Source organism: Lampetra planeri, chromosome 14 (genome assembly GCF_965212315.1).
Source record: "Lampetra planeri chromosome 14, kcLamPlan1.2.h2, whole genome shotgun sequence".
Taxonomy (NCBI): Eukaryota; Metazoa; Chordata; class Hyperoartia; order Petromyzontiformes; family Petromyzontidae; genus Lampetra; species Lampetra planeri.
Window position 1 is genome coordinate 11,682,280 of NC_136120.1, and position 16,206 is coordinate 11,698,485.

The 16,206-nt window shown below is 44.9% G+C and overlaps 1 protein-coding gene across 1 annotated transcript in view; it reads left to right on the forward strand.

Moving 5' to 3' along the window:
• Positions 1 to 15,467, forward strand: part of MPV17 (mitochondrial inner membrane protein MPV17) — a 38,409-nt gene extending 22,942 nt beyond the window's left edge. The window contains exons 6-8 of the mRNA XM_078600617.1: positions 8,515 to 8,547; positions 11,144 to 11,196; positions 14,380 to 15,467. Of these exons, the coding sequence (XP_078456743.1) occupies positions 8,515 to 8,547; positions 11,144 to 11,196; positions 14,380 to 14,449 (156 nt within the window). The 3' untranslated portion in view covers positions 14,450 to 15,467. The remainder of the gene's footprint in view (positions 1 to 8,514; positions 8,548 to 11,143; positions 11,197 to 14,379) is intronic.
• The last annotated feature ends 739 nt before the right edge of the window (positions 15,468 to 16,206 follow it).

Here is a 16,206-nt window from a genome sequence, read left to right on the forward strand (position 1 = left end):
TTTTCCCTCCACATTTAGAGACGTGCGTTGAGGGTTTTTGGCTGCTATAAATGTACACACGTGATGATAAGCCACTTCGTTGAGCTACATAGCTCGGTGGGCCTTACCTGGTCAAATAAAAACATCGTTTATAGTTTTAAAAGGTAGGTATGGGTGCAGCTTGTTAATTGCTTGAAATTGCCTGCAGAGTAGAGCCTGCATGTGAAGGAGCTCTAGAAAACCCATTTAGATTGTATTTGGCCTACTCTTCCAGATGTTTTGTTGCCACTTTTTTTATAAAAGCGTGCATTTGTAGTCTGTAGACAATCTCTGTTCATGTTGTTGTTGAGCGTCGCCCTCTACCTCGGATGAGGAGCCAATGAAGCCGATGGATTTGTTGATTAATTTTGATACGTGGGTTCGAGAAACAAAGGCATAAATATTAATCGCGTAGAAAACGAACCGTCTCGGATTTCTTTTGACGACACCGCCATCGTAGCATCTGATGGAAATGAACCGCAGGCTCATCTGGAAGAACTCGGCCACGAAGGCTGAGAAGTTGGACCGGGCAATAAACGCGAGCGGTGCATAGGTCGCGTGCTAAACAATTGGAGATGTCAGTCATGGAGACACAAATTGGAAAGCGCAGCAGTGCGTGTACCTGGGACAGCTGTTGAAGATGACAGGTGGAGATCAAAATAATGGGAAAGAGGTACGCGTTTGAAGATCTGAACCTGATAATGAGAAGTAACGTAGTAGTGTTCCTCAAGAAGAAAGTTTTTATTCGGCGTGGGAACTACCTTCTGCCCGATGTGGCTCAGAAACACGTTCGTTTGTGAAAATTACAGAGCAAAAGCTGAAAGTGCACAGAAGCGTGGAGAGATGCACGGCTGGAATTAGATTGACGGACAGGAAGAGGGACACGTGGATTAGAGGTCACACACAGGACTTGATTAAGACTGTGAAGAAAAGTAAGGGGGCTTTTGACGGGACACGTTTTTCTAAGGGACGATAGGATAGCCGACGGTCAAAGAAAAGTTGACGGAGTGGCAGCCACGGAGTCGAACGCCCCTGAGGGTTTACATCCACCGTGGAGATGGAGCGTCGAAATCGACTCGCGTACGGTTGCTCGGTGGATTGTTACATCGCGGAACTGAGAGATGTCGACAACTTTGAGAGACCATCCAGGAGTAGATCGATCATGGCTGAGGATGATGAAGCTTATATACAGGCACACGGCTGAACCAGCTGCTTTAAAAAAAAAAGTAACAAAAACTTTAAAGTGAGCGTGGAGATGTTTTTTTGTTCTTTTCCAACTCGACATCGGACAAATAAAAAAGGTGCGATAGTACATTCTTATTGGTTCAGTTTGGAGCAATGGCAAGGGAGCTGACAGCCCGATTTTCCCACCGACACCTCACTTTGTCTTTTTCCGGGGAGATGGAAATCTGCTGCCAAGGGCTCCATCGCAGAATGGTGCTGCAGCTCCATATTATTAACATTCCTTGCCTTTATTAATGCTAACCCTACTCCCTCCCTTTGATGCTGCTAATCCTGCATAATGCACGGGCATAATATGACTTTGAAACCCCCTGCCCACCTCCTATGCATTCCACAAGTAGTGACTAATCCCATATCTGCATTTCCCATAAATATGCTAAATTCCTCTTGATATACAAATGCATTTGTCAAGGCGCTCTTCCCCCTCCAACCCAGCTTAAATATACGCTGCCAAGCCTGGTGGTGTTTCATTCAGACGCTGTCTTCCCGACAGACCTGTTCTTCACCTGAGGACGGCTGCTTGCGTTGTGGCCGAAACGTCGTGAGAATAATTTTATTATGTTTTATTTTTATTATTTTATTATTTCCCTTCTACGTGACTTGACCGAGAGAACCAAGAAGAAGAAGAATGGTGTTTGTCGCGGACGCGGCAACGCGGGAGCCTCGCCATGCCCGCAAAGCTGCCAGCGGCTGCCACTCACTGCAACCCGCGTCTTTGTCGTCATTGCACTCCACGTTGCTCAATTAGGATTTTATCCAATTTGGAACGCCCTTGTCCGTGAAATGTTTTTTTTTTGGCTCAAGTTATTCAATCGCTGCTAATGTCGATAGTCGCGAGAAATGTTGGCACCTGTAATGTTTCCGTAAGGGCTGTACTTTCAGGAATTAATTAGCTTTTGTTTTTTCATCACACCATTCACCCCGTCTGACATGGATTGAAAAGAGAGCTTTCAATTGGTGGCCACTTATGATGCTGTGTGTATACTCCCTGGAAGGATACCGTTGATAAATGATAATAAAAGTATGGTCTAAATATTCATGATTTATAAATGTAAATAATTTAAACCAGGTGTGAGCTCATCAAAACTAAAAGTTTATCTTTCAAGCGAGAGACTGAGTTAATCAAACACAAACATTACCGGTTATAATTTACAACAATTGTTGAAAGCACAGTTAATTGAGTGAAAGGTCACATTTTAATTAAAAAAAGACATTCCACTTAAAATCCGAATAAAAAAAATGAGAGTAAAATAAAATTAAACAAAAATGTAACAATGCAAGTTAAATTGAAAATGATAATCGAATGTTACAAAAAACTACGTAAATTAAAATTACTCTAACAAAACAAAATGGTGATGTTCTTGTAAATATCAAGGCAATGTCACGTTGAAAAGACGAACCCACAACGATCCTCATAACCGTGGATTGATGTCCATAACGAAAGGTTTACATTTCTTCATTATTGACAACTTGCAGCTCAGCACACGGCAGATGCCTGCGCAGCGCGACTCACGACCTCCTCTTGATACCAAGATCCAGGATGGTCAGTCTGGAACGCCACCCCTCTGCACATTCGCAGCATCACCTCAATCGCCTCCTTCAAGAGACACTTAAAAACTCACCTCTACAACCACGTGCTTTCGAGCGACTCTGAGCTTGGCTCCGCACCTCTGAGTCGCGGCGGTTACGTCCGCAAATTTGCCCGCGTTATACATTTAATTATTATTATTGTCTTTTGTGATCTTCAGGGGCGCCGCGGTGGTGAGGAGAGGTTATCTCCCTCGCTCGGTTAGCAGGAGGTCGTGGGTTCGAACCTGACAATGCCTTTTGTATATTTGGAGTTGGCATGCTCTTCCTGTGGTGGTCACTTGGATTGTTCTCCGGGTTCCTCCAGTGTTTGCCCTACACATTGGCTGCTCCTATGAATTCCCACAAGTCGATGATGATGATATGAGCCACTTCGATGAGCTACCATGTGTGGCCAGGTCACCACTGAAAAATAGCGAATAGCTCAGTGGGCTTGAACTGGTAAATAAAATCGTACAGTTCAGCATTTCTCACGGAGAGAGTTTCGTACAACGGCTGACATTGTCCCACCAGCTGATTCGTTCCCTTCCTCTTCCCCCGATACTTTTTCACTCTGCAGGATCTTCTTCATCACATCTCCAGCTTGACCCTCGTAGGATATTGCCCCACGTTTGTCAGCCCCCGCATAAGTCGACAGGAGACTTCTTTCGATTTAAAGCTTTCGTGACAGCAGGGATTCATCTTCTTGGTTCTTTCGGTAAAGTCACGTAGAATGGAAACAATAAAAATAATAAAAAACAAAACATAATAAAATAATTCTCACGACGTTTCGGCCACAACGCAAGCTTGCGTCGTGGCCGAAACGTCGTGAGAATTATTTTATTATGTTTTATTTTATTATTTTGACTTTACCGAAAGAACCAAGAAGAGGAGACTTCTTGCTCTCAAATTCATCATTGAGGCGATGCACGTCTCCCGTTTATGGTCCTGAGCCAGTGGTGGAAATTCCCCATTCCTATGCTAGAGGCGAGTCTGTCCATGGGACAGCCCCTGTTGACCGACGCCACAAAGTGGCACCCGCTTAGTCCACCTCGGGGGAACGATGGGTTGAGTGAGACCCCCAACCAGGGTTTGTACTTTCAACCTAAGTGTTTTGCGAGCCGCTTCGCTCGACCACTAAGCCACGTGGCTGGCTCCATTGATTCTCGTGCCCACATACCACAAGTGCAGTTCACAAACACCACTCGAGTCACACGCATCTCCAGGTTTCCAAATCTCTTCCAATAAATTCCGTGTATTGGAATGAAAGTGGAAAGAAAAATGTATTGGAAGGGTTAACAAAAAAGGTATACGTTTCAGACTCAGTCTTCTCGACAGACCTGTTCTTCACCTGAGGACGGCTGCTTGCGTTGTGGCCGAAACGTCGTGAGAATTATTTTATTATGTTTTATTCGTATTATTTTATTATTTCCCTTCTACGTGACTTTACCGAAAGAACCAAGAAGAAGAAGGTATGCGTTCTTCTTTGCATATGTTTTAAATGCGTTCACTGCACAGTTATAATCAGAAATGTGCTGTAAAATCATGCCCGAGGCTTTGCTGCACATGCTGGGGGCGAAACGTTGGACACCGTGCTGAATATCACGCGGTACTACACCGTAGAACTTCACAGCACAGCCACGACCATATTTACACCCAGGGGCGGGTAGGCAAATGCTTCTGCTGCTGCTGCTAATGATGATTTATTGGGCGACTCTATGGATTTTTGTTTTACACGTGTTTGTGATACACACGCTGGCACGTGCAATGAACCGGCGCTAGCCTCGCCACCGTCTCTCATTGCCCCCGACACCCTCTTTCCCCTACCATTGATTTAACTTCTATAATTATAATCGGTAAATGCTTATCCACACGAAACACGAATGTTTTACTCCCGGCGCTATTATTTGAGAGTTTAAAAGATCGTGCGTGTAACGCAGCTTTCATTGCCGCCTCTGAACCCATTAAATCCGATTGCCCCCTGATTGGGGTTATTTCATGTTGCAATGTGTAATCCCAATTGAGTAATTTGCAGGTCATTTTTCAGCATTGGGATGTTACAGGTAGGATTGAAAAATTATTTCTCTAGAACTGCATTTTCGTCTTTAGTTTGCCGCCCTTCCCCCGCACCTTCGACTAGCACGGTTTGGCTACATACGGCGAGAAAGAAGTCCAGCACACGTATGTACGTTGTATGCTTTTTCTAGCTATGCGCGGAAAAACGTAGAACCGGTAGGAGAGCCATGCGGAGCCTCATACACACAGAAGGGTTCCTGAGCTGCGACTCAAACTCTGCCTTCTTGCTGTGCGCCGGTACAAGTGTTACGTATACCTGTGTATTCTGAACTTCTTTCGCGCCATACGTAGCCGACCGTGCTAGTCGGAGGTGCTTGGGAAGGGAAACAAACTAAAACACTAAAAGAAAATCTATAGAAATTCGTTTTCATACTAGATTTAAAAGTGCATAGCTCCAGTGGCTGCCTAACATCGGAATAAAGAGCGCTCCAGACGTCCACAGAAGCGCATCTAAAAGCGCGCGATGCGGTAAATGCCTTTGTTCGACGGTTAGCGGAAAGCCGCTGCTGCTGCGAGGATGACCGGGTTTCACGCGACGATGACTGACGCTCCTTGACGAGTGATCAGCAAGGCATTGTGGTCCATTTGTTGCCACTGTGCCGTGTATACAGATGCGTTGCGCGGGTGCCTCGCGCTCGCCTTCCTCCGGCCCACACCGCATCGCGTGCATGGCGCACGTCACTTTCATCAATCACGGCGCGGTGGCAGGGTGACCTATGGCAGAAACCGCTCCATTCAATATTCTTCTCCCTGTCAACGTGGGGTCCTTAGGCTTCTTACCATCTATGGGAATTCATTATCAGGCTTAATGGTGTCCAACCAAGTAAGGAAGTCACTGACAAGCGGAGCGTGCCCAGAGCTTCCCGGAGGCTCAGGGATGGAGGCCCTGGGCCGAATGCCACTTAGGGGACCCCCCCCCCCCCCCCTTATTAATTCGTGACACGAGGCCTGACTGTGGGGCCCTCTATTGTGTGAAGCCTGGGGCAAATTGCCACTTATCCCACTTGTTTGCCCCCACCCTCCACTAACAAAGCTGCAGCATTGAAACGCCACCGAACGAGGCGCAAAGGCACGTGACGGTCCCAATGCTCCGTCGATGCATTGAAGGATCTTTCCACTTGTCCCGAGCTTTTGACAGGCACCCTCAACCTTTAGCGGGCTGCTCGAGTTTCCCCGACCTGATCGCTTGCGTCACCCTAACCGTTTGAACGCGACTTACTTATTCATGTTCTAATCTCCGTCCTTTGCCACATGTGCACGTGTGACCACCCCCACTCCCGTATTGACCGCCACCCCTCCGTGTTTTTGCTCGAGTTTGCTTAACGGTGGATTGCCTCTTGGCTGGCCTCGCTGAATCTACATCCGTTGAAACCTGTCAGGTCTTTCTTTCTCCCCCCCCCCGTCTCTGGCTGAGGTGCATGACTTATCCCTGATATACAGAGTTCAGCAAGATTCTAAATAGCTTCCTATTGATTCTCATTGATTGCAAGTCATCGATTTCAAGTCAGTGTTTTGTCACGCATTGTCAGCTGATGTTTAGTCAAATTTTTTTCATAATTTTTCACAGATTCCCTTGGAACGTTTTGGAATAATTGAGAATAATTTAAATATGTCTTTGAAGTCATGAACCATTTTAGCTGTGAGCGCAAAATGTTTAAAACATTTTCCTGCCAGTTAACGTGCAATAACATTTAAATAATTCCTTGCGGTCCCTTGAAACCCGCAGTTGCTGATGCGCTAGCCTTAAGGTACTTCGTATATATATATGCAACGGCTCATTTACATGCAGTGTGCAAAATACCACGTGAGTCAGTTTAACACATAGGCTTTCGTGACCAATATCATCCGTAATAGAGGTTTTGTTTTGGGTTAGATCGTGTGAATATAAAGTTGTTGTTAAAACCCGCCACCACCCGACACAGCCACTTAGTAAGGTTTGTGACTTAAACAAAACATGCCAAATCGTTACTTGTACAGCACAGCAGTGTGTTGGAGAGTAAACCCACAACATCTACAATTCGAGTACGACGTTTCGCCGGTCATTACAACGAGCATAATCAGGCGACAGCCAGATTTGTGGATAATGCGAGTGTTCACGTGGAGGAACTGTCCCCAGAATGCAACGGTGCAAGAAGCACAGTTAGTGCTATTGTGGCCAAGCAAAGCACTCCTGTGGACCACAGAGGAAACCAACCGTAGTCTTTGCACCCCTTTGACGGCGGCGGGATAAGCAAAACTGCACAAGCTCGTTCCTGCAGCGCTAGCTTCGTGGCTAGTACCCCTCGACGGGCGTGTCGGAATAAGTTGCGCAAAATAAGTGCGGCCTTCGGGGGTTCGGCGGCTTGTTTGTTGGGTTTAACGACACATTAATATTCTCGGTTCTTTCGGTAAAGTCACGTAGAAGGGAAATAATAAAATGATAAAGATATAAAACAATTAAATTCTCACGGCGTTTTGACTGAAACACAAGCAATCATCATCAGGTGTAAAATCCACAGCAAGAAATTATTTTTTCACATTTTCTTGCTGTGGGTTTCACACCTGACGATGATTGCTTGTGTTGCAGTCGAAACGTCGTGAGAATTTAATTGTTTGATATTTTTATTATTTTATTATTTCCCTTCTCCGTGACTTTACCGAAAGAACCAAGAATATGAATCCCTGCAGTCACGAAAGCTTTAAATCAAGACACATTTATATTTACTCGATCTAACCCAGAAAAAAACCCGTATTATGGATGAGGATTTCTTCTCTCGACTTTTCGCACCGCCGCTACTCGGCGTGTGTCTGCACGTGTTGAAGATGCTCACGGTAGGAGTTGAAGATGCCCGTGGTAGTGTGTGGCTAAAAATCTGAACGACTTGTTTTACAAGTGGCTGAGTGGGGGGGGGGGGGCGAACCTACTTGCTAAATAGCGTTAAAAAGCCTCTGCCGCATGTACAAACGAGTGACCTTCAATGCGTCACCTATGCCCAAGCAAGGATTAGAGTGTCACGGGTTTACATGACGCTAATTAGTGCTCGTTCGCCGGGGTCTATACTCATTTGCATTTAGAAGCACGTTTTGCACGTGATTTTTTTTTCGTAACTTTTTTCAAATGTATTTTGTGCCACCGAATTCCGCCGTAGAGTAAGTAATGAAGTGGCGTCTGAAGAGCCGCATGGCGCTCTGCTCTGATCAGTATTCACACCGGGACGGGCGGCCGGGTCCTGGTTGGCTTTGTTGTTTCTCCTAATTAACTATAAAAATGCTAATTGGGCCTTTCTCCGCGGCTGCCAATGCAATTCAATTTTACACGCGGTCACACTTTTTCCCGCCAATAAAAAAGAATCCCATAAAGGGCTGTGATCTCGGCGCGGTTTCGCACCGTTAATTAACCGTCTCACGTCAAATCGCCGAGATAAAATTGGCTCTCGGTGCCGGCCACCGTCAGGTTTTCGCTACCGGACGCACCCTGCAATGTGCTCATCTCCATATCATCAATATCGGGGAAAACCTGTTTGCGCTTCCTTGCAATTTACATACAAATTGTCTGGGCTTGCCACAACGTTGATGTTTTTGAGTCGTGTTTTTTCATCTGCTCTCTCTCTCCTCTCTCTCTCGCCCTTGCAGGATTACCCAGACGCACTGCTGGCCAATTACTACGTGAGTATGTACATGCGGAGCCACGTATCCAGGCCGCTTGAAAGCAATGGACGGGGTGGAGTTGGAAAGAATTGATAATAAATGCACAGCTATATTGTTTATTTACCTCCCCCAATTTCAAGAACAACAACAACCGCAGCAACGAACACGAGTAACTGGGTTATAGATCCTCCGAGTGATCGACGTGAACTCCACGTGTGATCGTAGTGATAACCAGCGGTCACCTGACCTAGGGAGCGGGAGAGAGGCAGAAGAGAGGCAGGAAGGACAGAGAAAAACTCCTTTAAAAAAGTTTTTTAAAAACAACGGTTTTATTCACAACTTCGTTGAACTCACGGGTTGAGAAGTACGTCAATGATGCGGCGCCTGCTCATACATCAACGCCGACTTGAATTAATTGATTACTTTATAAATGAATGTGGAGTGAGGGTGCCCGTAACTCGTTCACACGGAGCAAGGCGCGCCTGAGACACGTGGCGCCTGCTTCTAGGGCAAGGCGATTCGAGAGTTTAGGGACCGTAGCAAATTAATTGATTAATTGATGCCGATTTTGATACAGGCATGCATTGTGTCACCGGATCTGAGTACGTGTGCAGAATTTGGAAAATGATTGGACAACAGGAAGTGGACTAACTTTTGATTACAAGATTTGACCACGACAAACATAGGGGTCAAGTTAAGTAAAACCGTTGAAAAAGAGCAACAAGAATCAGAATCGAGAATCTTTATTCATCGTGGAGGAATCCGATGAGCTATGAAGCTCTTCTTTTACAGATGTCCAATAGGGGCGGGTCAGAGAGTTATAACAGCAATCAATAAAAAAAAACACGAGATAAATGCAAAGTAGAATAAAGGTAAACAAATCATCTTGATTCTTTCGGTGAAGTCACGTAGAAGGGAAGTAATAAAATAATAAAAATAAAACATAATAAAATAATTATATTCTTTTAGTTTATTATTTTATTATGTTTTATTTTTATTATTTTATTACTTCCCTTCTACGTGACTTTACCGAAAGAATCAAGAAGGTAAATAAATCACTTTTAAAAATATAACTAAACTCTTTCTGTTTTACTAGGCAAAGCCCACTGAGCTATTAGCTTATTTTTCACAAGCGACCCGGCCACAAGTGACAGCTCGATGAAGTGGCCGATCATCACCTGGAGGGTTTATAGCAGCAAATTAATCTCAAATAATCTCGACGCACGTGGATTCTAAATGTGGAGGGAAACACACCGGAGGACGTGGAGAGATTGGTGGGGAGCAAATCGACAAGAGGGCACCAAATCTTCAGTGTGCACCGCTGGTGATCCCTTGCGAGAGAGAGCCCTCATCCAGCCAGCTCTTCAATCGTAAACATATTCTGTGCACGTGTGTGAATGTTGAACTTCTTTTGCGCCGTGCGTAGCCGACCGTGCCAATCGGGAGGTGCGGCAGGAAGCGAACCGTTGACCTCAAGCGGGGAGTTGCGGCGGTGACGTCACGAGCGTGTTTTTTTTTTAGCGGAGCAGCTTGGTGCTTCACACTGTCGCAGTGACCGCGGCTCGGAGCTACCGCGTTCAGCGCGGGTGGCCTCGCTGATGAGAGAGAGAGAGAGAGCACGGCCCCGCAACTCCCCCCCCCTGCCCATCCCAGATACTCGGGGGGCCGGCTCCCTGTGTGGCTTTCGTGACGCGCGGTGCCGGATCGGCATATCCTGTATATTCTTACTGCGCGCACGTACAGGGTGTACGAGAAACGATCGTTGCCCTCTCAGTTCGTTTGCTGTTTTGGGAGCAAGTTCTAAGACGGCTAAAATGAAGGCTAGTCAACTCGCCGTTTAGGCTTCTGGATAGGCCGAACGAGTAAGTTGAAAGGAGCCCTGCTTTCGAAAATAGTTATCCTCCAAGTGCGTGCATTTAAAATCACATTTTCAAAATACATCTCGATCACTTTTTTTAAAATTCATATTCCACCTCTGTGCTCCAAAAGACTCGAGACATCCCCTTATTAGGAGTGGTCAGCTGACCACTTGGCAGCATCGAACGCCGATGGAAGAACAGTTGGGAGAATGCAAACATCATCCTAAATAAGCCCCTCATCCGAACATCCAATCACCACCACCACCGAACCATCCGGAAGCTCACCGCCCTCCTCCCTGCAAGCAGTGAAACTGCTGCTGCCTCGCATGGTATCCGCCTCGCCGCAGTCATCTCCTTGACAAATGGACAATAATAGGAATCTTGCCACACGTGGGAACGGTGATGAACCACATCGTGAACTCGTGGTCAGCTGTATCAATCTAAGGGTCTCCTTGAGTCTGTGGGTCGCCACACATGCCACTACGGGCCTCCACGAATGATCAATGTTGCATTGCAATGATTTAGTTATCTCGCGACTGTCTACGTTTAATACATAGCTCCACTAATTGTGTTCCTACAAATGGTCCCACCGTTTCGAGGATGTCCGAAAGGTATATAATCTGCTCCCGGAACTTTCGTTTTCTTGATACTCTGAGGGGCAGTGTTGACCTCTGTGACATCGATACGTGCAGTGATCGATCATGGTTGCTGTTGATGATCATGGTACTAATAACGTTGTTACCATCTTGTTACAGATATGGCCAGCTGTCCAAATAGCAAACTTCTACTTTATCCCGTTACAACACAGGTTTGTAACCACGCACACATTTGAAAGAAATCCCCGCAATTTTATTTAAACAACTTAACATTAAAAAAATCTATTGACTCGATAAATACTCTTCGGTTGTTTCGGTAAAGTCACGTAGGTAGAAAAAATAATAGATCACGACGTTTCGATCGCAACGCAAGCAACCGTCATCTTTCTTTCGCCTGATGACGATTGCTTGCGTTGCGATCGAAACGTCGTGATTTTTTTTTTCTACCTACGTGACTTTACCGAAAGAACCACAGAGTATGGATTCCTGCAGTCACGAAAACTTCAAATCAAGATTGACTCGCTAAATAGTTCTAAATTATGTTAGGACTTACAATGATAGTTTGATCGGTTTAAATGTATTTGTACTTTTTAAATGTACGAAAATTGATTACGTGCCTGAATTAACTTGTGTTCTATTATGCGTGCATTGATGTTGAGTATTTGCTTTGTGCATCAGTGATGTGAGTCCAGGTGTTGCGTTGCAGACTTGCTTCGCAACATTTTTATAAAACCCACAGCCAAAACGACTTCACTCAAACTGAATAAAATGCCGAACATCGTTATTGTGCACATTGTTAACAGGGGAGGGCAGACAAACAGTGGTGCAGCGCTTAGTGCACCCTAGAACATCCCTTCAACCTGGGTTCAATTCCCAGCCACGGCTGACATCAGCGGCAGGTGATTTGGCACTCCTCTTTTCTGAACCCGCAATGACCAACATAATGAAGTATGGTCAAATAACGCCGTGATAGCTGCAGTACGGGGGGAGGTTTTTGTTCAGCAGTGGATTTGCAAATTGCAACAAAAAAATTATTCAAAATTGTTATTCACGTAATAATAGTCATTAATCAGATTCTCATGAACTTAGCGGCTGAACTCCAGACAGTGCACGTTAATAAGTGTGTGGGAATGGGACAGCTTTGTTCTCACCGGTGACGTATTGAACATTGCCCATGGCTTGACCTCGCCAACTCTGTGACCATCGCAGTGTGCAGTTGCAGATCCGTAGCCGCCTAAAAATCCACAGATTGAGATTTTTCAAAAGCGTTCCTCTTCCCGGACCAGGCAAATTACATGCACACAGCAGAATGACACCAGCACCTGAAGACTATATATAGAGCTGATCCATTACAATGGCCAGTCTATGGGGAGCTCGCAATCGATGATATCTGGTTGTAAGACCACAGACTATCGATTGTTTAATCTCAAGTGAAGCTGTTTAATAGGTTCTGCTACCTCCGAGGATTGCTGCAGATGAATGCGTGCGACGTATCGTACAAGTTTGTGTTTTGTACCCCCCCCCCCCCCACTTCTGGCCATGTAACAAAAAAGTTTGTAACAAAGCACAGAAATTGAAACGCATCTAGCGCGCGCGTACACGCACGCACCACATTTGTCCGCTCAGCATCAGGCACCAACAACACTGGCACGACTTTTGCTGTCGGTATTGCCGAGTCCGGATTTCATTGACTCGAATATTAATAAACATCATCCACGGCCTTCCACATGATCTTCCACATCTCGCCACCGTGGCCAGATGTTAAATACCTTGCCTGGTATACAGGAGGTTGTGGGTTCGGTCGCGACCCTGACGCTTGTACATTTGGAGTTTGCGTGTCTCTCTCCCCGTGGCCACGTGGATTTTTCCCCGGGTCCTCCAGTTTTTCCCTCCATATTTAGAAAGGTGCGTTTAGAGAATTTGCCTGCCATATACATTTCCCCACTATAAGCCACTTCGTTGAGCTATCATTCGTGGGCAGTTCTCTTCTGAAAAAAAGAGCTACAGAGTTGATGAAAAATAAGAATAGGTTTTGCCCTTTCTCACTAAAATAGGTGTTAAGATGTTCAAGTACCAAATAAAGAGCTCTATAGCTCAGTAGGCCTTACCTGGTAAAATAAAAGAAATAGTTTTAGTTTAACACGTTGGCTTTCGCGACCAATGTCATCCATAATATAGTTGTTTTATTAGATCGCGCAAATATGAATAAATATAGATTTATATTAAATATAGATTAATATTTATGCGATCTAACCCAAAAACCTATATTATGAAAAATAGTTTTAGCTGAAAGAGTTCAATAGTTTTTTCTGACCGTCCTCAAAACGCGGGCCTCAGTCAACCCCACGGCACTAAGGACCTCGTCCCAACGGCCTCGCTCGCTGTCCCACGAACCAAGACCATCCAACCGTTCGCGCCGTTACCCCGTGGCTGCTCCAAACGCTTGGGATCTCATCCCCCGCGATCCCCATCCGCAGCGGCTTCAAATCCACACCGCCTCTTTTCCAGGACGGTCGAAAGGCCCGGGCTCGTATTGCTTCGTCGGCCGTACGGGCAGGGACCCTGAGCCTGGCTCTCCAGGGTCGCGACGGGAAATGATGTTCTTCCCTTTTCCGGAAATTGTGCGCGTTATTAATTGTTTTATCTTTCAGATTTTGGCCGAGTTGTGAGCTTGACAACCGGAGGGCATATAGTGGCTTTTGTATGAAAATCAAAACCACGATTATTAACATTCTTGACAATTTCAATGAATTATATTGCGGGGCGTTAATTATTTTCATCAGCCGTGATTTATCCACTGCTGGATGAAGTTTTCCCCAAGCTGTCGTCACGTCTCACAGTCATCTCTCGTGGCCTTAATGTTGGCTGGGAAACTCTGATGTACTCTTGAAATCTGAAGGTCTTTGCCTGATTGTTGGAGAGACCATCGTGGTGAAGCATGATCACTTATCTCTCTCTCCGCAACGATAGTTGAGCCTCAGGCGCCTGCGATTGATTTCATCGAACATGATGGTGGGAAGGTGGGAGTACGAGTAGGTATGGCAAGGATCGGTGGGTAAAAGAAAAAGGAGGATGCCGCCTGTATTTCACCATGGCTCCGTACAATGTACGGGAATATACGCGAAGAATCAAACCTCGTCAACCTGGTGACACGATTGAGAGAAATTAATTGTGATGTAGTTGGCCTCATTGAGGTTTGGGAGAGTTCACGGCGATTATGAAGGAGTGCATTAGTCACAACTGAAATCATCTGGCAAACACAAAATACATGCGTCACTTTGTACCATGACTGCCATGTAATTATGATGGCCAGTGTAGTTTAAAACATTAATCTCTCCCCGCTTCTAATTATTTAGTGGTGCCGAATGGGTTTTTTTTTTCTGTGTTGTTTACAGGCTTGCTGTGGTGCAGTGCGTGGCGCTCATTTGGAATGCCTACCTTTCGTGGAAATCCAACAAGAAATGAGTCTTCTCTGGTTCAAGCCTTACCTCTTAACACTTGTGCTTCATTTGTCATCACAAAGTAATTCACGACCTGTGCAATGCCATTACAACTCGCGGTATATTGCATATGAAGACGCCACTCCGTAACGTAATCTAACAAGGCCAGGGGTCAATGTGGCTCATCCCATAATGCTGATTGCACCGACCAAAATGGAATTGATGTGCATGCGTCCACAATGTTACGTACAGCAAAGCCCACCTTAAGCAAATGCTTACAATTGTTGGTATTGATTTTGTTCTATGAATAATTATTTGGGGTTTTTTTTTTTTACCCACAATGTTTGCAAATAAATATCACCACGACAAGAAGAATCCGTGTGGAAATCTCGCAGAGCAGTGGGCCCTATGAGTCTGATAGCTAGTTGGCCGCAAAAAGGGTTTTTCACAAGACGTGAAAAATCTTTCAGGTGGCCTTTTCAACATCTACGCAGTACAGGGGGGGCCTCACTTTCCCAAAGGCTCCGCTGTGAGATTGTTACATAACAGTCCAACAAATATAATGTTTTATTTGAGCTGCAATTAAACAAAAATCGAATGCAAAACCAAATATAATGTTTTATTTGAACTGCAATAAAAAAAAATCGAATGCAAAACCATATTGAATATAATGCCTTTTAGTGTGCAATCATTGGGTCACCATCAACTCAGTACGTTTGAGAAGATTGGCAGCAGAACGCCCTCGATTAATTCTCAGGACCTCAGCAATGCCAGCTCAGCAGCCACTTCATTTTAGATGTCACAGTTCACTTGACCGAAAAGGAGTCTCGAAGTTACGACTGTTTTCAAGCATTAAGAACAGATGTATTGTGCCTCCATTGCTATAGCCTTTTGTTTTTACGATTTGCATAAATTAACAGCGTTTCAACTATGCTTTGAAAGTAACTCGCAATGCTGTTTACTAAGCCACTGTGAGACTTTATTTAAATCTATGAACAGATGACATTTGATGCATTGCGAATAAATAATAACTTGTTTACGAAGCCTCCTGTGTACAGGGTTTGTGTTTATATCTAAGAATCAGTGATATTTGATGCAATGAATTGAATTGAATGCAGTAGTAATTACACTTAATTGAAAATTGGGGAGTGGTAATGCAGTTCATTATGAACCTGGTTACCTGAATTAAATTCGCAGCCATGGCTAACATCGATGGTGAGTGATAAAGTGATAATCAAATCGGTTCATGGCATCTCCTTCACTAACCCACGCAATGGTGAAGTATGGCCAAACTATGCCTGGTCTAGGAGACTGATAAGGCACTGGAGACCATCCAACGGTAGATTTCCCGAGGGTTGTAATTAGTACATGATTTGACCAAGTATTATCGATACATCGTAGCATATAAAAAATGTATGACATTCCACAGTGAGCAGAGCTTACCGTCTTCAACAAACGGTCACAGAATGCATCAGAGCGCCACTTAAAATGTCTTCAATAGACCCTCCTCCTTCTTATGGTCATCTTAGCAAACACACGAGATGTTTCCCCTGTAGAGAGTGGTCACTGCTTGTCATCGGCTTAATTTATTCATTTCTCGTCCCCCGATTTTAGAAGCTCTTTGGGTCGATTCTGACGGCCATCGCTTTCATTTTCCACCGTGCTCTCTTCCCAGTCCATTTGCTCCGGCGACGAATTTTCGGGTTGTACTGCGTGTTAAAATGTAACAATAAAAAATTATAACTTTCGGATTTTGTCATAAAATGTGACGAAACTATTTAA